This window comes from Equus przewalskii, chromosome 2 (genome assembly GCF_037783145.1).
Source record: "Equus przewalskii isolate Varuska chromosome 2, EquPr2, whole genome shotgun sequence".
NCBI lineage: Eukaryota > Metazoa > Chordata > Mammalia > Perissodactyla > Equidae > Equus > Equus przewalskii.
Window position 1 is genome coordinate 28,561,976 of NC_091832.1, and position 23,682 is coordinate 28,585,657.

Here is a 23,682-nt window from a genome sequence, read left to right on the forward strand (position 1 = left end):
TCACACGAAATTGGTTTGTGCCAATTGCCTGAGAAGGTAATTTCCCTTTCCTAAACCTCATCTGTAAAATAGGAATGATAATACCTGGCCCATCTCACAGACTAGTGGAAAGATTAAATAATACTAAGCAAGTAAGGGGTTTAGCATGGCTCCTGGAGACACTCCCTAAGTCACTTGTTTATTGGCACTATTATTGTTATTAAGGGGAGTGGGAACCCAGGACAGTCTGAGCCCTAACTTCTTGCCACCCAATGAGGTGGCAGAGACCCCATGGGATGTGGTGATCATGGTCCATTTTGGTCACTTCTGCTGATGCGGGATGTGTCTGTCAGGACCGCACAGCCCAGCCCCCTCCTCCACCCACTCCCAGGCCCCAGGGCAGAGGTACTTGTCTTCCCTGCAAATTTCCCCAAACAGAGAAGGGGAAGGGACCAGCAAGCAGAGGATCCTGGCCCCCAATTCTGCCTCAGGGGAAAGGAAGAAATCGGAGCCAGCGGTCTACTCTGCTGAGCACCTAGTGTGGGCCAGGTCCTGCGCCGGGCCCCGGGAGCACCAGGAATGAGACCTGACACTGTCCTCAAGGTCAGAGGCTAAAGGAGGAGACAAATGACAAGAAAACAACAGTGTGCTGAGTATTATGATAAAGTTCAGAGAACTGTTCTGTATAACAGAAACCAGATAGGCCTAGGGGTCAAGGGAAGGCGTCCCAGGAGACATGCCCTGTGAGCTGGGCCTTTAAGGCCTGGTAAGCGCTGCCCAGGCGCTCAGAGACCGCTAGGATACCTGTCCATTGAACAGAAGAGGAGACTGTGCCGCAGCATCTGTCCGACCTGCTCGCCAGGCCTCACTTAACCCACACTAGGCCGAGCGCTGCTCTCGGAGTCCGCGAGCCGAGAGCCCGAGCCTGGCCGCGGTGCCCGCCCAGCGCCCGGGGCGGAGCCTCGGCCCAGGTGCGCGGCGGCGGCGGCGCTTCGCGGAGGCAGGAAGTGTGTCCCCAGCGGCGGCCCGTGCAGTGCTCCCGCGAGACGCTCACCTGCTCTCCAGGTGAGAGGCGAGGGGGGCGGGGGGAGGGGCCGAGCTGGAGGCAGCTCACCTGGCGAGACAGGTAAGCCCCGCGCGGGCCCGAGGGGGCGCGAACCAGGGCGGCATCGGTGTGGAGAAACCCCCGAGGCTACGCCCGAGCGAGGGAGGGTCCCGAGACCAGTTCCTCGGGAGCCACCCTCCCGCTTCCGGGGTGCGCGGGCCGGGCCAGGGAGCGGCCCGAGCGGCTGCCTGGGCCCGGCGGGCAGAGGGGGGGCCGGGTTTGCCCGTAGGGCTGCGCTGGCTTGGGGCGGGAGCCGTGCTCGCCCGGGGGCAGTGTCGGGATTGAGGAGTGGGCTGTGCTCACCCTGAGGAGCTATCAGGGCGGGAGAGAGGCTGGGTCCGCCCGCGGGCAGAGGGCCCCTGCAGCTGGAGAGGGTGGTGCTTGCCCCGAGGACATTGCTGGTGTAGGGGCAGTGCCAGGGTCTGGTTCTTCCTTGTCCCCGGGACTAGGTGCTTGCGGATGCGGGAGTCGCAGGTTACCCCTTTCAGGGCAGGAGGTCAAGGGTACACGGATGCCCGGCGCGAGACCCGACGGCTGTTTCGTGAGCAGGGCTGGGATGCCCCTCCCGGCCGGGTGTGCAAGACTCGGCTGGGCACGGGGGTGGGGCAGAGGCTCGTGCGGCTGGGCCTGTCCTGGGGACCTTGGGAGGAGGGGGCGGTATGGAGACGGACTCCTAACTGTGCGTGTTCTCTGGGACAACGGGGATGGGGAGGGCATCACTGAGAAGTTCCAGGAGGGTGGGCCTGGTGCCTGGGACCTTCTGACTGCTAACCTGCAGTGCCTTGGGGCACCCAGTAACCTAGCCACTCCCAGGTGCAAGTCACCCCACTAAGCCCCCTGCATGCCGTATCTCATTTAAACCCCAGGATGGCCCATGAAGATACTCATTTCTCCACTTGTTAAAGATGAGAAAACTGAGGCCAAGAGTCTTGCCCCAGGCCACAATAGGAACATCACCAAACCAAGCGACCAGTGTTCCTAAGATTTTGGAAGTGGGGGAGTGGTCAGCAACAGTGAGGGGGAGATACAGCCTGGACAAAATAGGCTGAGTTTGACTTCAGGAGGGTTCAGGGGCTAGAGGAGAGGGGGAAACTGAGGCCAGGGGCTGTCCTTATCCCAGGTCTTGCTCCCCTTCCCTCCATCCCACCCCCTTTCGAGATGTGTGGCACAGAGCAAAGTACAGGGGCTCTGGAGTCTGGAGGATCACAGTACAAATCCTTCTCCGTCCCTTCGTTGCTAGATGTCTCTGGTCAAGTCACTTCACCTCTCTAAGCTTCAGATTCCTGGTCTGTCAAGTGCAGATCTAATACAGGGCAATTGTGAGTGTTAAAAAAAAAAGCAAAAGCCCTCTTGGGCTGGAGCCTGTTTTTGGCCCATTCACTGCTGTTTCGCGAGCATTTAGCACAGTGCTGGGCACATAGTAGGTGCTCAGTAAATAGTTGTTGGATTAATTTAATGAATAGTAGTGAATCCTAAAACCTTGAAGGCGGAGGAGGAGACAGTGACCCAGGCTATCATCAGTAACCCCTTGATGTTCTTACAAACCCCAGGGACCCCAGGGCTCAGTGTGGTTAAAACAATGTTGATGCATCCACCCTCCTCATCCAAGGTCTGAGCCTGGAAGACTCAAGGCTCCCTATTTGGTCCCTCCTTAGGCACAGGCTTGTCTGTGGAGCTGGCAGCTGGCAGCTTTGACTTCCCCCTTCCTCCCAAGTAATAGATGGGATGGGGTAGTGGATAAGAGTCTGGGCCAGGCTGCTTGGGTACAAATAGATGTGTGGCTTTGGACAACTTATTTAACCTCTCTGTGCCTCAGTATAGTAATAATAAAAACAATATTGATAATAACGGCTACAAATAGGGTTGTGAGAATTAATTGGTTTAATACATTTAAAGCACTTAGAACAATGTAAGCCATCAAACATTAACTTTCACTAGAGTGCAAGTTCCTGAGGTCAGGGAATTTTGTCTGTTTTACCACTGTATCCACTGAATTTAGAATAGTGTCTAGCACACAGTAGGCCCTCCGTAAATATTTGTTAATTGAGTGAATGAATGAATCCATACCCACCCCTACGTTGCTCAAACCAAGGCAGAGGTTTTAACCACTTGCCTCTCTGGGTTGTGAGGGCCTATAGCAATTTCAGTTTGCACACCTTTGGAGAGGGCATTTTTACCCCTCCTCTCCTCAGACTGCTGCTCCCCACCCCACGCCTCACCCCGGTCAGCCTAGAGCCTAAGTCCTTTTTCTTTCCACCCAATGGTCCTGGCTCTACTGTGAGGTCACATAGAATGTGTCAGTCCCCTGAAGCACTGTACCCAACCCTGTTCCAGATGCTGAGGCAGGAAGCAATCAGACACAGTTCCTGCCCCTCCGGGTCATATAGGCTTAGCTTCCAACAATGGGTTCAAGGCTGATTCAGCTGCCAGAAAGCCCAGCAGAAGGCTGTGGGGAGAGGGGCTCCTATCTGACTTGGGGTTCTGAAGGGTCTTTGGAGAAGGAGTGCTGAGTGGGGCTGGCGTGGTGGGTTGAAGAGTTGCAGGAGTAGTTAAAGAATTCCTATATCCTCCTCATCCCCACTCCCCATGGCTGACATTCTTTCCCCCACCCTTTCTCTCCCTACACACATAGACCTTCTGGTTTGGGGGGAACCTTTGGAGATTAGGTTGCAGACGTGATGCTCCTTTACCCCTAAATGCTTCAGTGTATATTTCCTAACAGTAAGAACATTACTTTATATAACCCTAGTAATCAAATTCAGGAAATTTAACATTGACATAATACTATGAAATAATATACAGTCTATTTTTTTTGAGGAAGATTAGTCCTGAGTTAACATCTGCCAGTCCTCCTCTTTTTGCTGAGGAAGACTGGCCCTGAGCTAACATCCATGCCCATCTTCCTCTACTTTATATGGGGGATGTCTACCACAGCATGACGTGCCAAGCAGTGCCATGTCCACACCCGGGATCCGAACCGGCGAACCCCGGGCCGCTGAAGCGGAATGTGTGCACTTAACCGGAATGTGTGCACTTCACCGCTGCGCCACTGGGCCGGCCCCTATACAGTCTATTTTTAAATTTCACCAATTATCCAATTTCTAATTTTTCCTCTTGATCTAGGATCCAATCCAGGGTCACACTTTGCACTTAGTTGTCGTGTCCCTCAACTTGGGCTTGTCTGCCATTCCCTCATGATGACACTCAGGTTATGCATTTTGGCAGTAATACTTCATAAGTGATGTGTCCTTCGTGCACAGTATCAGCAGGCACATGATGTCAGATTGTCCCACTATTGGTAATGTCAACTTTGATCATTTGATTAAAGTGGTGTCTGCCAGGTTTCTCCAGATTCGTTTTTTTTTTTTTTAAGTTCTCACTGGCTGCAGCAAGTAGAAGGGAATTGGAGGTGGCCTGAATGGGGGCCTTGACAGTATCTGTGTGAGAGATGATGGTAGCCCTCTTTAGGAAGGTGGCATTGATTTGCCCAAGGCACAGTGCCTCCTAGGGCCAGAACTGGGACTAAAACACAGATATCATGATGCCCAGTCCCAGGTTCCTCACACATCACCAGTTCTAGTACCCCAGTGCCATTAAATCAGGGATAAAAAGATAAGGGATCAGAAGGGATCAGTGTCTCAGAAAATCTAGGCTAAGGATACTTACTGCCCAGCAACCCCCTGTATGTGATCAAGTACCCTCCCAAATACATCAGTACATAATGTTCTTTGACTCCCTGAGGCGGAGTTATTTATTCCCATATTGCCTCATATATCCTACATGTTCCATCTTAGGAGCTTTTAAGCATCTGTTTTCTCTGCAAAACCATGTGTGAATCACAAGAACAATCTGTAGTTCTTTCATCTTTGGTTCTACAGTGCCTGACACAGGGCCAGGCTCATTGTTTATGGAATGAATGAAGTCTTAGCTCTGAGCTTGCTAGTAACCAAATCAAAAAGGGAAAGAAGACGTATTTTGTAGCTTGGCTTTCTTATCTAATCAAAGGAAGCAAAGCAGTGGTTGGTGTTAAATGTTGCTAGGAGAGCAAAGCTGAGCCACACTGACATATTGACAGGGGACCTGCTATAGTCTCACGTCTGATTTGAAGGAGGAAGGGAAGAAGGGAAAGGTGGCAATGATCAGGTTCTGTAGCAAGTCACATGGGAAGGCGTTTGTTGAACAGCCTCAGAGGCTCTGTGCTGGGTGGGCTTACCCACAGTGGGAAGAAACGGGGGGCAGACCATTCCCCAGAAAGTGAGATCCCAGGAGATTTTTCTTTTTATGTAGTAAAATATATATAACATAAATTTTACCATTTTAACTTTTTTAAAAGTCATTTTAACCATACAGTCCTGTGGCATTAAACACATTCATATTGTTTTGTAAGCATCACCACCACCCATCTCCGGAACTTTTTCATCTTCCCAAACTTGAACTCTACGCATTAAATACTAACTTCCCGTTCCCCCTGCCCCCAGCCCCTGGCAACCACCATTCTACTTTCTATCTCTGAATTTGGCTATTCTAGTTATTTCATAGAAGTGGGACCATACAATATTTGTCCTTTTGTATCAGGCTTATTTCACTTAGCATAATGTCTTCAAGGCTCATCTATTGTTGTAGCTTGATCAGAATTTCATTTTTAGGGCTAAATAATATTCCACTGTATGTACATTGCCTATTTTGTTTATTCATTTGTCAATGGACATTTGGGTTGTTTCCACCTTTTGCCTATTGTGAATAATGCTGCTGTGAACATGCTGTACAAATATCTTCAAGTCCCTGTTTTCAGTCCTTTTTAATTCTATGTTTAATTTTTTGAGGAAGCACCATACTGTTTTCCACAGCAGCTGTACCATTTTACATTCCCACAGCAATGCACAAGGCTTCCAGCTTTTCCACATTGTCTCTAAAGCTTGTCATTTTCTGTTTTTTTCAATAGTAGCCAACTCAATGGACGTGAAGTCCAAGGAGGTTTTGACATGTAGGTTAGACCACAGAGAGTACTTCTTCTTTTGGGAGGGAGGGAACACTGGATGAGGGTTCCGGGGCATACTTGGGCTGACCACATCACAGGCCTCTCAGAAACCAGGTCTGAAGCTCCTCAGGTCAGCGCAAGAGCTTGCCCCTGACATCTAAGCCTGACTCCTTCCTGGCCTCTTCCTGACAGGTGCCTGGCTGCAGCAAACCATGCAATGAGCCATGCCCCGCCCTGGACACCCCCGCCCATCATCTGGGCCCCCACGCTTGGGACCCTGGGAGCGGCCAGCAGAACTGTGCCTGGAGACATATGATGAGCCATCCCAGCCTCCACCAAGCCGCCGCACCCGTAGGCCAGACCCTAAGGACCCTGGCCACCATGGGCCTGAGAGCCTTACCTTCATCTCTGGCTCTGCTGAGCCTGCTGCCGAGCCCCCAGCCTGCTGCCTGCTTTGGCGACCCTGGGTGTGGGACTGGTGCCGGGCCGCCTTTTGCTTCCGCCACTGCCGGGGTTGCCTCCAGCGCTGTGGAGCCTGTGTGCGGGGCTGCAGCCCCTGCTTGTCTGCTGGGGACTCCCCTGAGGGGGCTGCTGAAGCCAGCTGGGCCAAGGAGCACAATGGAGTGCCCCCCAGCCCCGACCATGCACCTCCCAGCCGGCGGGATGGCCAGCGGCTCAAGACAACCATGGGTAGCAGCTTCAGCTACCCTGACGTCAAGCTCAAAGGCATCCCTGTATATCGCTACCGCCCAGCCACCTCCCCGGCCCCTGATGTGGACTCCTGCTGCAAGGAGCCACTGGCTGAGCCCCCACCCATGCGGCACAGCCTGCCTAGCACCCTTGCCAGCAGCCCCCGAGGCTCCGAGGAGTACTACTCCTTCCACGAGTCGGACCTGGACCTGCCTGAGATAGGCAGCGGCTCCATGTCGAGCCGGGAGATTGATGTGCTCATCTTCAAGAAGCTAACAGAGCTTTTCAGCGTACACCAGATCGATGAGCTAGCCAAGTGCACTTCAGACACGGTGTTCCTGGAGAAGACCAGTAAGATCTCGGACCTTATCAGCAGCATCACCCAGGACTACCACCTGGATGAGCAGGATGCTGAAGGCCGCCTGGTACGCGGCATCATTCGCATCAGTACCCGAAAGAGTCGCACCCGCCCGCAGACCACAGAGGGGCGCTCAACCCGGGCTGCTGCCTCTGCTGCTGCTGCTCCTGACAGTGGCCATGAGACCATGGTGGGCTCAGGGCTCAGCCAGGATGGTAGGTTGGGCCCCATAGGGCTGAGGGGCAAAGTGGAGGAGGCTCTAGCCAAGGGAGGGTTGCACTGGGGTCTTTGGCTACTGTGGGTCCACCCCTCAGCTAGGCCCTGCTCTTCCTCCTCCTTTTCCTCAACTCCTCTGCATGCCCTAGATAGGCTCCTTCTATCCCCTGCTACCACCTGCCAGAGTAGTTTCCAGGCCAGCCTGGTTAACAGGACCCAGGAACCCTTATGCATTTGGACCTCTGTCCTGGCCTAACTAAAACCTCACCACACGCACACACACACACAAACACAAGTTGTCTCTGTCTTTGTTTTAAACATTATTTCTCTAGCCCAGCCCTGGGATAAGTGGCCCCCTCCCTCATTGGGCTGGGGGCAGAAGTGGGGAGTAGGGTTGAAAGGATGTGATAATGACCACTGGCCTCCTCATGTTCCCTCCCTAGAACTCACAGTGCAGATCTCCCAGGAGACAACTGCAGATGCCATCGCCAGAAAGCTGAGGCCTTATGGAGCCCCAGGTTTGGTCCTGACCTGATGAGGAGTGCGGAGAGGAGAGGGGGCTGTCCTAGGGGCCCCCCACATACCCCTCTCCCAGCTTCCTCCTGGGGTGGGTGAGGATGGGATCAGAAAGGGACGAGAAGCCTGGGCAGCCACAGACCTCATCCCAGTCCCACAAGCTGGCTTAAAGATTTCCATTTGGAAAGATTCAGGGGGCTGCCCGTGAACCATCAGGGGGCAGTTGCCCAGAACTGGCCTCTAAGCCCAGGTCACTGGGGAGGAAAGTGAAGGGCGGGAGGTCATCTGCTGGTGCTGAAAAGGCACCTTGTGTGGTTTCTGCTGCTGTCTTCTTGGCTTTCACAAGCCCCTGGGAGTGGGGTCATTACCTTTTTATAGAGAGCAGTGCTGGGGCTCAGAGAGGTCAAGAAACTGAGTGGGTCACCCACCCAGGATCAGACTAACCCAGGCTCAAGTCCTGCTCTGCTCCTTCTCAGCAGGCTTCTCCCTGCCCATGGACCTGGATGAGCCTCTTCCCCTCTCTGAGCCTCTGTTTCCTCCTCCCTTCCCCCTCAGGATACCCAACCAGCCATGACTCGTCCTTCCAGGGCACCGACACAGACTCGTCAGGGGCACCCCTGCTCCAGGTGTACTGCTAACCCCTGCTGGGCCCAGTGGCCGCAACCCCTTCTGAGAGAAGCACAGCCTACAGCATGAAGAGGGGGACCAGGACCCCTTTGGGGAAGGCTGGCTGTGAGCCCAGAAGCAATACCCACTCTGGCTCCTCCCACTTTGGCTGACTGGTTCCTGGACCATGTGCATTTCACTGGGCCATGGTGCCCACATACCCTGGATCCCCAGCTGGCCTGACCTCTGCCTAGGCCGTTCCTTCCTGCCCAGGCGGCCTGGATCATAGAAAGCAAAGACTTAGGAGTTACCTTCTGGGATTGAATCCCAACTTTACTTCCCCCAAAACATGCTACCCATAACATACACCCCATAACCAATCATGCAAAATTCCTCTTCCCCAGGATGGGACAAGGGGGTGACAGCTAAAAGAAGCTTGTCTTAAATGGATTGGGTTGGGGGGCAGGCAGGGCCCACTCCACGTTATGTTCTGTTGAGCAGTTTCGTTCTTGGCTGATGTTCTACGTGCTAACATGACCATAGTTGCAAGTACAAAGGTAACAGATGTCTGCCTGGTCATCTCGGCTGATATTGTCCTTTCTGTCCCATTTGCCTGACTGCTGCCTGGAGCAGGAGACACGATAGAGCGTCCAGCCTGGCTTAGTGTTGTCAGAAGGCATAAATGAGAGCGATCATGCACACCTCTTAGGTTCACTGTGAGTTCCAGGAGGTAGAGCCAAGCACAGTGTCTGTACCTGAGAAAGGTCTAACAAGTGGTTTCTGACTTTGTGAGGTTCTTCTGGGCAGGCTGGTCTGGAGTCCCCCTGCTGCCCCAGTTCCCTGCCTGCAGGCTGGCCTGCTTCTGCCATCCCCACTGTTTCCCCAAAGCCCTGAGCACTTGTCCGCCCCCACCCAGCCTCAGACCTGCTGCTCCCTCCACCTCTCTGCCTGGTGCTTACAGCCCTGTGGTTCACTGTTCTCTTAGCCTTCCCAAGAACCCTGCCATGGGGTCACTCTTCTTTCACAGAGTGGGAGGCTAGGGCTCAGAGGGGTCAAGGAACTTAGTGGGTCACACAACTAGGAACTGTGGCTCTGGACCTGGAAACTGGCCTCTCGGCAATTCTGCCCCCAAGCTGGTGGGCTGACCTGCTTGGCACAGAAGCAGGGTCCCATTGTTTGGACACTGGAGCTCAGCTGCATTTAGAAAGATCCTACTTAGCTACTCCTCTCACACGGGAATGTCTGTCAGTCCTCTCTCAGCAGTGAGGCCAGAGGAGGCCCATTAGCCCATTCTTGACTGATGAACAAGCTGGAAGGTGTCCAGGATCCCCTTTCTGCTCCCACCTCACCCGCAGGCCCCATAGCCCTTTTTATTCTCCCCATGGGCAACTTTTGGAAGGTGACAACTAAACAAACTGTCTTACCCACTTTCCTATTGGACACACAGGATGGTCCCTTGGGGCTATGACCATAGGGCCCAGCACCAGTGATAAAACTGGCCCCTTTCCTTAGGCTCTGCTGTCGTCCAGGTCAAGGCCTCTCCAAGAGGGAAAATGACCACAGGGTGCTGCAGCCCAGGAATGTCTCTGGACAGAGTAGGAGAGTGGTACCATAGTCCCTCCACCCTTGCCTTGGCTCTACAGCACCCTTTCCCAAACTCAGCCTTTTAGATCACTACCAGCATTTCCAAAAAAAAAGTTTTATCAATTTTGGAAAACAGACAAGGCTAGGTACTACATAGCCTCTCTAAGGCCTTAAACAAATTGTTCTGAAATGCTGAAAGGACATGCTGTGTTCCAGAAATTCAGGGGCTGCACTCAGCCCACAGAGCAGAGAACTCTGGGCAAGTCAATCTAGCCATTCTGGCTGTAACCATAACCTCTGTGGCCCCTGCTTTCATTGACCTCCACTCTGGCCAAAGTGCGGCAGAGGTCAGCCCTGGGGCTGAGGCAAGCTCTTCTCTAGCCCTGGCACTGCCTCCACAGCTGACTGTGAGAAGCCCTAAAATCTGCGGAGTTCCAGGTCAGAGGCAGAAGCAATAGGGCCCCAGTGGACTTTACCCTGCCTCCCAGCCAGGACCCTGTACCACACACAGCAGGTGTGAGGCCTGGGCAGACCCCTAGCCTTTGCTGCCCTCTGCTCCAAGGAAACAAGAGTATGTAGTTTTAGAAACACTTGATCCAGGGCCAGAGAACAGACCCACCACAGGGGGAAGTTTTCTCAGAGGAAACTGGAATCAAGTCCAGCTGGTCTTACGCTTTGCTGAGTCACGGGCCCCTTTGAGAATCTGACATATGTTCTGGTCCTTGTAGCCAGAAAAGCTCACCTTTGCTCAGAATCATAACAGACTAAGTCTTGTTTCAATCTTCTCTTTAAGTAATGAGAAACGGCCCCATAGAGGGGCAAAGACCTGCCCTAGGTCACATGGCGGAGTCTGGGCTAACTGCCAAGCCCCTAGATCCCTGCAGCAGCCATAAGAGGCCTATCCCCCAGGGAAAAGTGAGAGGGAAGAGAGGACACAGGGAGACCTGGGTAAATAGTTTTAATGTGTAACAGGAAGCCAACTGAGGAGGGCAAGACCCCTCAAGGCCCCAGCCCTTCTCCCATGATGCCTTGGGACCTGTGTGCCTGGGCCAGTCCCATGCCTGCGTCAGCCCTGAAGCCCCCAAGTCGCAGGGAAGGGTGAGAAAGGAAGGTGGATGGTCGGGGACTCAGCATCAAGAGTTCGGGGAGGCCAATAAGGGCTAGTTGAATTTGGCCTTGGAAAAATCCATCTCTGGATGCTGATCCATGAACCTGGAGACGGAACAGGAAGAAGGTCAAACAGGCTGTCCCTCTCCCTCAAAGTTAGTCCCTTCCTCCCAGCCCCTCCATGTGAGGTCTAATCTCTTTAGAACCCTGAGCACCTGGAGCCAGGCTGGGCAGGGGTGGGGCCCCAGGGTCTCAGGCCCATTTGCGCCCGAGGCTGCAAGATGAGGTGCCAATACTGGCACTGTTTTCCTGTAGGTGGCAATGACCGCCTATTGACTCTTCCCTCCTACCCTGAGGTGGCCTTGCCCTCAAGATGACCTCAGCAACTGATTAGGGTAGGCCAGCCAAGGCTATAAAGCCATAAACTTGGCTGGCTCATCCTGGAAGGGGCAGGGCAGCTCCTGTGTCCTGCTCAGTGACCCACTTGCTGTTGTCACCCAGGTCCAAGCCCTCCAATACTCAATGTCCCCAAACCCACCCCCCTACCCCCGCCCCAAACTGCTCACTTCTTCAGAATCTCCTGTTTTTTCTGTTCATCCGAGGTGGGCAGCCCCATGGACTTCTGTCTCTGGTCATACATCATCTTTTCCACCATGCTGCGGGTCTCACTATCCAGGTCTGATAGCTGGGGGCAGGCAGTGACAGGGATGGGTGAAGCTCTGGGGCCTCCTAGGCCCCTCACCTCCCAGCTGAAGCTCCCCCAACCAGGCAGGGCTCACCTTGGAGTTCTCAGGGTTGATCTTCTTGGTATTAATCTCAGGATCACTGGACACCAAGCGGCTCCACCATTCCATCTTGTTGATCTTTGAGGAAGAAAGAGAACCACTGGGGGATCGGAGGTAGCTCACTCTGCCCCAGGAACCACTGCCAACCCTTCCAGAACCAAATTCTCTCCCATCCACGTCCTGCAGCGGTGACCCAAGCAGGCCTATGCTGGAACCTGGGGTACAGACGAGTAAGACCTCTGCCCTCCCCAGGAGCTGGGGGACAGTGCAGATCAGCATAAGGGGAAACATAAAGTGCAGAGGAACATATTCACCCAGGATGGAGGGAGAGAAGTTAGAGTGACACCTGGGCTGGGCCTGAAGTGACAGGTCAGATACCTAATTAAAAAGCAAGGAAGGACATGCCAGTTGGAAGGAAAAGCAAATGCACAGGCATGGAGGGATGAGAGAGAGGCAGCCCCGCCATCAGCTAGGCTGGGATGGGCCTCCTGTGCTACAGGGAGCCTTCCTTGGACCCTTGGCACCTCAGAGACCACATTTATTTACTGGTGTCCTTGTCCCATCTCTCTGTGAGGGAGAAAATGTAGGCTTCCTAAGGGCACAGAGTTTTGTACGTTTTGTTCATTGTTCTCTCCCCAGCACTTAGAACAGTCTCTGGCACATAGTAGGTATTCAGACATCTGCTGAAGTGAATGCATGTACAAACATAATGGAAAGGAAGAGGGTTTGGTACCAAAGACTGTTTTGATCCTGACTCTACTCCTTCCTAAAGGCAGGAGCCTGGGCAATCTCTGAGCTGCCCTTTTCCTGACTCTAAAATGGGACAGACCTACTTTAAAAAGTCTTGTTGTGGGGATTAAATAAGATATGCCCCCAGCATGGTCCCCAAGTGATGAGCAGACGCCCTCCCCTCTTCCTCCATCAAGATACAGGCCAGGAGGCCAGGGCTCTCATACCTTCTCCAGATGCACCGTCACCACCTTGCCATCTTCAATGAGCCACGAGCTCTCTTCCACCTTCACCTCGTTGTAGAGCTCCCCGTCAATGATCGCTGGCTGTCCCTTGAGCCCCACCCGGAGGTGCCTCCGCTGGATATCCACCACCACGTCCTTCCCCTTCAGCCGGAAGTTCACACGGAAGGGCACTGCCAGCTGCATGGAGCAGGGGCAGTCAGGAGGGGCCCCAGGCTGGCTCCCTAACCTTCGCCCCGGCCCTTGCCACTCACATCCAGCTCTGATAGGGTCTGGGTCCAGCGGTAATTGGGTAGGTCTGCCCCGTTGCCGAGGTTGGGCTTCAGTTTCCCTTTATCTTTCTCGTCTTCCTCTTCTTCGTCCTCCTCCGCCTCCTGCTCACAGTTGGGGAGCTCAGCTACTTACTTCACAAAAACAGACTGAACCCCACTGGGCAGAGAGCCACAAAATGAAAAGGACCTGGTCTCCGCCACTCGATGGGAGCCAGTGGTTAAACCTGGCTCTGATCTCTGCCTGAGAGGAGCTCGGACTGTTATAGCCTATGACAATGGACCCAGCTAGGGGACTGTGACAGTCAGAGACCCATGAGATCCAGCTGGGGGTCCAAGTCAAGGAACTCTGGAAGAAAGCCCAGCACAGAGCAGGTCACAAAGTGGCCGTGAGCAGGGTTGTCCTAAAATAAAACCAGGCTGCCAAATGATCAATATCCTTTTTCTGTGTCTACAGAGTTGAGACCCCTAGTATGAGACCAGACCCTGTGGAGAGTTAAATAAATGTCCCAAGGATTGCTTGGGAAGCTGGACTTGAGTCAGTGGGAGGAGCCCTGTGGGGCACGCCCTCCAGATGTGTCAGAGTAGTCCGCCATAAACGGCCAGGCGGGGCCCACAGACCCCAGCCCACCAGACTGGTACCTGTACTGGCACAACCCTCTCGGGCTTTTGGGCTTTCCTGCCAAGGCTTAAGGCCAGTGGGTTTTGGGTTTTTTAACCCAGATCCTTTGGTCCAGTGTCTCTGAGTAGGATCTTGAAGTATGGAGAGGATCCTCAAAGCTGGGGGGACAGGGGGCTGTATAGGAGAGGGCATTCCAGAGAAAGGGAAAGGCTGCAGAGTCCCCGGAAGTTCCCAAGCCCCCAGCTAATCCCGAACACCCCAAGCCCATCTCACCTGCTTCCCTGATGAGCCAAGGCTGCCATTCTTGAGCTGGGCCTCCTGATTCTCTGCATCTTTTTTCTGTGGCAAAGGGCACAGCAGTTGGAAAGAGGGTTCCCATTTCCAGTGCCAATGGGAGTCGGGGGCAGGGGAAGGAAGCCCACTCTTACCTGGTCAATCTCCAGCTGCAGCCTCTCTGCCTCCTCATCCGTCAGCTCCTTGATCTGGGGCCCAGAGGTCTCTGACTTGGCCTCCTTGGCCAGCCTGGCTGCTCGCTCTGCCTTCTCCCGCCGCTCAGTCTCCTGCCGAGCTCTCTTCTCCCGTCGAGCCTTCTGTGCCAGCTGGTTATGGTGGCTGAAGGTCTGTGTGATGAGCTGGGGAAGGAAGAGAAGGTGATGAGGCATCAGGGCAGGGGACAGCGTCCCAAGGCCTGGAGTCCAGTCCCATCTCGATCTGGTAAGGCACTGCACTCAGAACCTCAGTTTCCTCATCTATAAAATAGGAGTAATACACACCCATCTCATGGAGTTGTAATGAGAATACCTGCAAAGTACCTGCCTCAATAAACAGTGGTTACTTTAAAAAAAAATCACAATCTAGTGACTAAGTGCGAACACTGAAGTTGGACAACTTGAGATCTAATCCAGGCTTTGTCACACACTAGCTATTGAATTTTGGGCAAATTACTTAACCTGTAAGAGCCTCAGATTCCTCATCGATGTGAAGATCGAACAGTAAGTGCTCTGAAAGTCCTTCACTACAGAGTGAGGCTGTTAGAAGTGGAACTCTAGCCTCAGCCTCTCTGAGAAGTGTTTCTTCAGCTCGCAGGCCCACACTGACGTGCTCCCCTGACTGATCTCCCTTACCTGTGTGTACCTGTCTCCTGACTGCAGCCCCAGCCATGCAGCACACAGCACCATGCTCAGAACTGCCACATTTGCAGGAAACCAGAGAGCGCTTTCTTGAGGGAAGAGGCTAGTCTCTTCCTCTGCTCAGCCTGCGACCTATCAATTTCAAATCTTTCTCTCCCACTATACCTTCCCAGGATGCTTCCAACCCACATCCTGCTGGCTGGCCTCCCTGCTGCCCAAGGCGGGGGATGGGGGCAGGGGCGGGGCTGCAATTTGTATCTTTAACAAGTCCCCGGTCAATTCTCATGCATACTTAAGAGTCATACCTAGATTTGAGTTCCTGGCCTACTCCTTCTACCTGTGTGATGACCCTGAAGTCATGTCTCTGTGCTTCCATTTTATTATTTCTAAAAGCAGTCTTGCGTAAGCTATTCTTTGCCTAGAATGTGCTTGTCCCTACTCCCAGAACACCTGGCAAACTCCTACTTATCCTCCGGGACCAGCTCAAGTGTCTCTTGAGTTTCACCTCTTCACCTTCAGCAGGCCCAGGAACATACTCAACTTAGAAAACCCAACTCTTTTGTTGACCCCCACACCTGGAGGACGTCTCATAAGGTACCCACCAAGTGATCAGTGGTCAATAAGCCATCTTTTAAGGATCTCTGAGCCAGGGCTGGAGTGGGGAGGGGTCTGCAAGAGGTGAGGGGCCCACATGGGGCTCAGGGTCACTGAGGCCACCCATGGGCTCCCAGACCTAAGGTTCTACCAAATGCCCTGTGGCTTCTCATTCATTTGATGCCAATTCCTCCTGCTACCCCCAAACTCCTAACCTCATGCCACACTGCAGTAGCTCCATACCCTGCAAGGTTAAATGGCATCAAAAACACCCCCCAAACCAAATGAGTTAACAAAATGGGGTGTGTGTGAGACAGAAATGGGCCACCCGAAGGCCATTCTGCTGTCAATAGAAAGAATCAATCATGAGACAATTACACCAGCAGAAGCTGTTTCACCACAGGGCCTTGGTCCCAAGTACCTAATCAGGAAGACCTTGAACTCAAGCCCTTTGCCAACCAGTGGCCAAAGGGAGGCGGGAGCAGTGCCCTACCCTCTCCCAGCTCCAGTGAATCATGTTACATCCCATTTGTCCTGTTCCTTCCCAGCTCCTGGAGGTAACGTGAGGGCACAGCTGAACCACCAGACAGTCAAATCCAATCACAGTGGCCTCTGACACCTCCTCCCAGTCTCCTCCCACCAGCTTTACCCAGGCCCAGTCCCAGGCAGACACCCCTGAGGGTCTGTAGCCTACGAGGTCCCAACCAGCAGGCTACCACTGGACACGTCTTTGGGAACCACAGCCCAGCAGGGTGGCGACCGGGTGAGGAGGGCTGGGCCAGTTCTAGAAGACAGGCTCCAGACTGCTCGGTGGGCATACCTAAACACAGGCTTTCCCTGACCTAGGCTGGGTGACAGGGGAGTAAAGAGTGGTTCCCACCAGCCTGGCCAGGGAAGACCCGGAGAGCTATGTAAGGGGAATCCAAAGGCATGAGGTCATGAACCTGACCACTGGGGGGGTGGGGCAGAGCCCCAACACATCTGAGAGATGACACACTCCTGTTCTAAAACTTCATGTAAGTGGAATCATGCAATATGTGCTCTTTTTTGTGTCTGTCTTCCTTTAAAAGGCTGAATAATATTCCATTATATGTATATACAACATTTTGTTTACTCATCTGAGTCAACGGACGATTGAGTTGCTTCCACCTTTTAGGTATTGTGAATAGTGGTGCTTATGAACACAGGGGTACAACCCTCTCTTCAAGACTCTACTTTCAGTTCTTTTGGAAATATACCCAGAAGTGAGATTGCTGGCTCATATGGTGGTTCTATTTTCTACTTTTTGAGGAAGCACCATACTATTCTCCACAGCAGCTGCACCATTTTACATTCCCACCAACAGTGCACAAGCATTCCAATTTCTCCACATCCTCTCCAACACTTGGTGTTTTCTGGGTTTTTTGACGGAAGCCATACTAATGAGAGCGAGGTGATATCTCACTGTGGTTTTGATTTGCATTTCTCTGATTAGTGATGATGAGTAGTAAGTTTTTAAAGAGCTAAATAATTCACTTTTACCAGCAATGTCTAAAGAGTATCTTTTTTTCTACACCCCTGTAAGCAGTGGGTTTTTTTTACATTTTGTCAGTTTGACAGGAAAAAAAGGGCACCTCACTATTTTGCTCTCCTACATTCCCTTGATTACTAGTGAATTTGAGCATCTTTTCACACGCTGTTTCGATTTGCTCTTCTGGGACTTGCCCATTTTTCTGTTTATCCTTTTCTGGTCAACTTACAAGAGTTCTTGAATATTACATTAGCTATTTATATTAAATTAATATTAAATTAATATTAAATTAGCTATTAGATTTTACCTGTCCTCTGCATTGCACATTTTTTCCAACTCTATTGTTTTTCAATTGACTTTATATGTCATTAGGTCTCTTTTACCATACATGAGTTTTCAATGCTTGAAGAAGCAAACAGCTACCTTTTCTTTTATAGTTTCCACATTTCTAATCTTGCAAGGCCTCCTCCAAACAAACATTATATATAGTTTTCCAGCTTTCCTTACAAGACTCTTCTTGATCTGCAATTTATTTTTACATATGAGTAAAACACATAGTACACTTCTGGATTTTTATAGACAAATAGCCAGTTGTAGCAACATGACTTACTAAATCATCCTCTGCCTACTGAACTGAATGACCACATTAGACACATATTAAATCCTCACATACCCGAGACTTTTTCTGGGTTTTCTATTCTGCATCACTGGTCCATTCGTCTCTTTCTATGTCAATAACATACTGATTTGAACATTATGGTTTTACTCACATCCACAATCCCTTATCATAATTCCTAGCCCCAAAAGCCATAAAAACTAAAAGTCTGTAAAGTGTGTTTTATTTTGCTTTTCGCAGGGAAAGATTCACCCTGAGCTAAGATCTGTTGCCAATCTTTTTTTTCCTCCCCAAAGCCCCAGCGCATGGTTGTATTTCCTAGTTGTAAGTCATTCTAGTTCTTCTATGTGAGCTGCTGCCACAGCAAGGCAACTGACAGGTGGTGCCGTGGTTCCACGACTGGGAAATGAACCTGGGCTGCCAAAGCTGTGAGTGCTGAACTTTAACCCCTAGGCCATCACGGCTGGCTTTAAAAGTGTTTTTGTACCTCATAAGTTTGTAGCATGAAGGTATTAGTCTTCATATATCCCTCTTGGTATGACTACTGATAGATGTTTCTCTGCAGAAATATTAATGTTTCATTACAGGATGCTGCTCTTGACCCCTGGATTGGAGTATTGTATGTAATGTACGGTATATGCACTGCAGTGCCTCCTAAAATCCAAAGAATTCTAAATCCCAAAACATATCTGGCCCCAAGAGGTTCAAAAAAGGGATCATGAACTTGTATTCTCATATGCCAGACACTTCATCTACATCGCCTCTTTTTATCCTCACAACAGCCCCTTGAGGGAAGGATTATCCCCCTTACAGGTACGAAAGATGAGGCTGAGAGCAAGTGATTCACCCAATACCACACAGCTGTCAAGCTGGAAGTTGGGGGAGACCAGGACTCGAACTCACATCTGCTCCATGGACTCCAGAGCCCTTGCTCTTAACCGCTGCACTTGGAAATGATGTATCTGGTGGCCCTGCACACGGTAGGTACTCAACACAAAGGAGTTGCTGTGTTACAACTAGAGATCAGGTGGGAAGGCTGGACAGGTTTCTGCCTCCCTGAGAGTGACCAACTTCCTGGGAAAGAACTGACTAAGAAAACAAACAGCCAAAGAGTATGACCAGGTCTAAGAAGGGACCAGCAACATCCAATATATGGCAGCTACCATCATCCCCAAGATGCTTCTGAGACACTGCTTTTTTTTTTTTTTTTTTTGCTGAGGAAGATTCACCCTGAGCTAACATCTGCTCCCAATCTTCCTCTTTTTCTGCTTCAAGAATATTAGCCCTGAGCTAACATCTGTGCCAATCTTCCTCTATACTGTATGTGAGTTGCCACCACAGCATGGCTGACAAGTGGTGTAGGTCTACACTAAGGATTTGAACCCAGGAACCTGGGCCACCAAAGTGGAGCACACTGAACTTAACCACTATGCCACAGGGCCAGCCCTGACACCACTTCTTATTATTCATCTCTCTCTCTTCTTCCAGCTACCTTACTCATCCTTCACACCTCAAGGATCACTTCCTCATGAAGTCTTCCTTGAGTCCCCAACTTAGGTTAATCGCCATCATTTTGTTCCCAGGGCTTCTGCCCTAACACTCATCACTTCTTCATTGTTTTTTTTAGGGGTGTGCTACCCTGTAAGGTGCATGAAAACAAAGACCATGTCTGTATTCACCTCGGTAATCCCAAAGGGCATGGCTGAGTACCTACCACAGGCAAAGTGTTAAGTGTTCAACAAATATTCGTTGAATGAATGAATGATGACTGCTGATACAAGTATAAGGTAGTATAAGTATAAGGTAGTCTGGCTCACAGAAAAACAGGAGGTGCTAATGCTAATGCTAATACAGAAAGAATATTTGAGCCAGAAGGGGTCCTACGGGTCAGTGAACCACCTTCTTCCATTTTACACATGTGAAGACTAAAAGGACCAGAGAATTGGTAGGAAATCAAGGCGGCCACACAGTTAGACCAAGAACCTGAGACTCCTACTCCCAGGCTGATGTGTCTATGACACAGTAGCCTCAGATCGTCAGACATACCAACCATACCATACAGCATACCAACCATACCATACAGCATACCAACTTCTTGGACCCCAAAGCCACAGAAAGCAGGTTTGCAAAATGTCTCCTTTTTGTGACTGTTTCTCTATGTTTACTATGTTTAAGTGAAAACAAATCTCAAGTTATAAAAATCATAGTTTAGGGGCCAGCCTAGTGGCATAGTGGTTGAGTTTGTGTGCTCCACTTCAGTGGCCCGGGATTCCCAGGTTTGGATCCTGGGCACGGACCTGCACACTGCTCAACAAGCCATGCTGTGGTGGCATCCCACATATAAAATGGAGGAAGATTGGTACAGATGTTAGCTCAGAGACAATCTCCCTCATGCAAAAAGAGGAGGATTGGCAATAGATGTTCGCTCAGGGCCAATCTTCCTCACCAAAAAATAAATAAATAAAATAAAATCATAGTTCAATGAAGTAACACCTTCATGATTTACCAATCTTCAAAAATGTAATTATAGGGCTGGTCCCACGGCCAAGTGATTAAAGTTCTGTGTACTCCGCTTCAGCGACCTGGGTTCACAGGTTCGGATTCCAGGTACAGACCTACTCTACCCGTCAGCCATGCTGTAGAGGCATCCCACGTACAAAGTGGAGGAAGAGTGGCAGATATTAGCTCAGGGCTAATCTTCCTCAAGCCAAAAAAAAAAAAAGAAAGAAGAGGAGGATTGGCAACAGATGTTAGCTCAGGGTGAATATTCCTCTCACACACACAGACAAAATGTAATTACAACCTATGTACACAGAAGGAAGTTCAAGGTCTCAGAACCTGTACCACAAAACACCATTCCCAAATCCTTGAACATTGGATCACAGCATCTGGCAAGACTGGGATTGGCTGGCTTTGAGCTTTCCTGTATTTCTGTCATCTAAGCTTAATTTCTAACATTTTCCCACTCTCATCTCCCAGCTAGGTAATCAGATAAAACCACCTCAATGGAAAAGGAACCAAGAATCCTGGTTTCAGGGCCAAAAGGCAGTTTTACAATAGGCTCTTCCAACCCTGGCTCTCCCACAACTCAGCTCAAGACTTGGGACAAAGTGCCAAACACCCCTGAGCCAGTTACTCGTTTGTAAAATGGGGATAGTAACACCTGCCCCTCTCAAACTTCTAAAGGGTCATGGAAAACACAGTAGATAAAGACATAGCAGGAGGAGGGGCTTCAATAAATGCAGCTTGCTTCCCTTCCCCACTCCTCACCCCCAGCATTCTACTTCTGCCGAAGGTTACCATTATGCCAAAGAAAGGCCAGGTGAGCTTTTCTTCTGAAAAAACAGAGCTGCCCAAGGGACAGTGGCTCCCAAAACTCACCTTCTCTGCCATTCCCTCTTCTCCTCCAACGAAAAAGTCCGTTTTGCGTCTAAGGAAGCTGAAGAAAGTGTTCACAAGCTAAAAGACAGAAGACAAAGAATGATGCTGTAGAGATGTCATATTCGGAGCCCCTCAACTGCACAGAAGCCTAGGGAGAAACTTGGGACGTGACTGTTTCACCCCTGAGCCTCCCAACTCCCAAGTGAAGAAACATCCTCCCCAACAGCCCCTACTTTAGTCACTTCGGCCAGAAAGCCTAACCTAACTTTATCTACATCGCCTGAAAGGCAGATTTCTCACTTCTTGTTTGTATGTGTGTGTTTCACTAGAAGCAGCCTGAGGATGTGGACCACTCCTCTGCATCCAGGGCTTGAAACACCTGGGTCCAGCTTTCCTCTCCAGATAGTAAAAAGCCCATTGAGAGGGGCACTGGCTGAATTACTAGGGCAGAGCTGGGAGGAGGGGGGCAAATGAAGCCACTTCAAAGGTTAAGACCAACTAACTCTGGCTGGGTACCAGTGTAGCCAAGCGGTGGAGAGCATGAGTTTGAGTACCAGACTGATGAACATCAGCCCTGCGACCTTGGGGAAGTTTCTTAACTCTGTAAAACAAGAATAGCAGCAGGACCTATTTCTAGGGATCTTGTGCGGATCTGACAAGGTAATGGAGGTGATGCCCTTAGCAGTATCTGGCCCAAAGCAAGAGACCCCCTGCCAGAGAGGGAACTCCTCACATGTAGGCTTATTCTGTCTACTCCCCCACTGCCTGGCACCTGATCTGGCTCAGAGTACGTGCTCAGTAGAATCTGTGCTGAATGAAAAGATGTAGTGGTGACCTAGGGTTAGCATATATAAACCTTTTTCTTTGCCCAAGTGAGTGGTTCTAAATCTGATGCTAGAACTTCTCTCTCAATGGTTTGAATTCCTGCTTCTAGACACTTTTTCAATTGACTCAAAAATGAACTCACTCGCAAACCCAGTTTTGTGTCAACAATTTAGGGGGATAGAAGAGGGAGCCTTTCACACTTGCAAATTAATAACACTCTTCCCACCCTAAAGGGCTTAGGAGTCCTCGTTCACCACAGATACCTGAGTGAGAGCATGGGAATAAAAAGCTCAATAAAAACTTGTCCCCAATAAAAATTAGACTATTGGTAATGAGCACGATGCAGTCTATACAGAAACTCACAAATAATAATGTACACCTGAAATTTCACAATGTTATAAACCATTATGACCTCAATAAAATAATTTTTTTAAAAAACAAAAAAAAAAACTTGTCCCCAGCAAGACACAGAATCAGCAATTGACTGTAGAAAGCATGCTGGCCTAAGGAGTCCGGTCCCCTCTACGTCAGGAGCCTATTGGATGATCTTGGGAAAATTCCTTCAATTCTTTATAGAATGACAGTTCTAGACTTATCTTGATAGGCTTTTCTATCTATAACCCTCTATGTTTCTGATCCAAAAAACCAACTCCAGAATCTATACCGGTTGGTCATTACCATTCACACACTATGTATATTATAGTGTCTGGTCACTATGCATGAATTATGCTTTTGAAAAGCCCTTCGTAAGCTCCATGAGGGCAAGGACACGTTTCTGCTCATGTCTGTCTCCCCAGACACCGGGTCCAGTGTCTGGTACACATCAATCACTCAACAAACACTTGTTGAACGAACACACCTGATTACCGAGAATTCCTCAGTTTTTCAAGAGACTACTGTCCTAAAAAGACTCAAGAAATACGGATCTCTAGCTCTGTCTCAAAGACAAAGAAACTAGAGCTTGGAGATGTGGAGAGGTCCCAAGCTGGTAGGTAGTAGAAACTAAGTGTGAACTGAGGCTCCCATTGCCCCATTCAAGGCCTAAAAAGACCACGTGCTAACATCATGCCCCCCCCCCCCCCTCCAGACACTGCACACATTCTTCGGCTCGCTCCAAGTCTTGGTAGATGCAAATCCCAATGTCTGGGATGGTTCGTCGTAAGGGACGCTCTTCGGGGGCGGCCATGAGAGGGGAAACAGCCGGAAGGACAGGGGGCCGGGTGTGTGTCCTAAGGCTCTGAGGTTTTTTCAGGGGCGGGTTCAGGGACGCCAGAGTTGCTAAGACAGGAACTACTACTGAGGAGCGCCGGGGGCCCAAGACTGATACGAAGGATGCAAAACGTGCAGCGCGGAACCCAGACCGGAAGCTGGAGTGCGGTGAGAACGTGGCAGGATCCCAGAAGCCTGCGAGGCCCAGGAATGGATCTCGGCCCTCGAAGGCAGATTAGGGCGAAGGGAGCGTGGCTAGGGCCGCCCGAGTGGGCGGGCGCCGCCGGACGAGGCCGGGCCGACGCCGCGCGGGCCGTTACCTCCTGTACGCCGCCCTCGTGCTGCTGCGCCATGGCCAGCAACATGCCATCGAACCGCTCCTCCTCCTGCTCTCCGCCCATCGCGCCGGCCACTAGGCACGCTCCGAGATCTGAGCTCTGCACTCGCGTCCCGCGTTCTCCCTGCTCCTTCGGGTCGCGTCCGGCCCAACGGCTCCGGTCCTCCGCCTTCCGCAGCGGAGCCGGAAACACGCACGCGCGCCGCCGCCCAGCTCCGCCTTTCGCCCTCTCTTCCCGCCTCCCTCCCGGCCAGCGGCCATTGACCGCGCGGCAAACAGCCCGCTTCACCGGCC

General features: G+C 51.1%; 2 protein-coding genes across 4 annotated transcripts; one reads left to right on the forward strand and one right to left on the reverse strand.

The window, feature by feature from the left end:
- Positions 1 to 676: 676 nt before the first annotated feature.
- On the forward strand, positions 677 to 9,006 carry KDF1 (keratinocyte differentiation factor 1). 2 transcript variants are annotated; one of them, XM_008519464.2, is made up of 4 exons: positions 677 to 1,044; positions 6,255 to 7,325; positions 7,770 to 7,844; positions 8,398 to 9,006. In XM_008519464.2, exons 2-4 carry the CDS (start codon positions 6,287 to 6,289, stop codon positions 8,478 to 8,480), a joined length of 1,197 nt encoding a protein of 398 aa, XP_008517686.1. In that variant the 5' UTR covers positions 677 to 1,044; positions 6,255 to 6,286; the 3' UTR covers positions 8,481 to 9,006. The 2 variants fall into 2 exon arrangements, with proteins under 2 accessions (XP_008517686.1, XP_008517685.1); XM_008519463.2 differs by having other exon boundaries at positions 994 to 1,105.
- Positions 9,007 to 10,973: 1,967 nt separating this feature from the next.
- NUDC (nuclear distribution C, dynein complex regulator) lies at positions 10,974 to 23,658 on the reverse strand. Of its 2 annotated transcripts, none has more exons than XM_070610600.1 (9): positions 23,372 to 23,658; positions 21,018 to 21,095; positions 14,215 to 14,418; positions 14,060 to 14,125; positions 13,150 to 13,269; positions 12,881 to 13,075; positions 11,919 to 12,002; positions 11,706 to 11,824; positions 10,974 to 11,244 (listed from the first exon to the last, which is right to left on the reverse strand). In XM_070610600.1, exons 1-9 carry the CDS (start codon positions 23,450 to 23,452, stop codon positions 11,193 to 11,195), a joined length of 999 nt encoding a protein of 332 aa, XP_070466701.1. In that variant the 5' UTR covers positions 23,453 to 23,658; the 3' UTR covers positions 10,974 to 11,192. The 2 variants fall into 2 exon arrangements, with proteins under 2 accessions (XP_070466701.1, XP_070466702.1); XM_070610601.1 differs by having other exon boundaries at positions 23,204 to 23,584.
- Positions 23,659 to 23,682: the final 24 nt, after the last annotated feature.

Bases quoted from the DNA above. Each gene is read 5' to 3' on its own strand.
- KDF1 (XM_008519464.2), top strand. From the start codon at position 6,287: ATGCCCCGCCCTGGACACCCCCGCCCATCATCTGGGCCCCCACGCTTG. The intron at 7,326-7,769 runs GTAGGTTGGGCC...TTCCCTCCCTAG, and splicing joins CTCAGGGCTCAGCCAGGATG to AACTCACAGTGCAGATCTCC. The intron at 7,845-8,397 runs GTTTGGTCCTGA...CTTCCCCCTCAG, and splicing joins GAGGCCTTATGGAGCCCCAG to GATACCCAACCAGCCATGAC.
- NUDC (XM_070610601.1), bottom strand. From the start codon at position 23,452: ATGGGCGGAGAGCAGGAGGAGGAGCGGTTCGATGGCATGTTGCTGGCC. The intron at 21,096-23,203 runs GTCTGGGTTCCG...TCTGTCTTTTAG, and splicing joins TCACCGCACTCCAGCTTCCG to CTTGTGAACACTTTCTTCAG. The intron at 13,076-13,149 runs GTGAGTGGCAAG...TGCTCCATGCAG, and splicing joins AGACCCTATCAGAGCTGGAT to CTGGCAGTGCCCTTCCGTGT.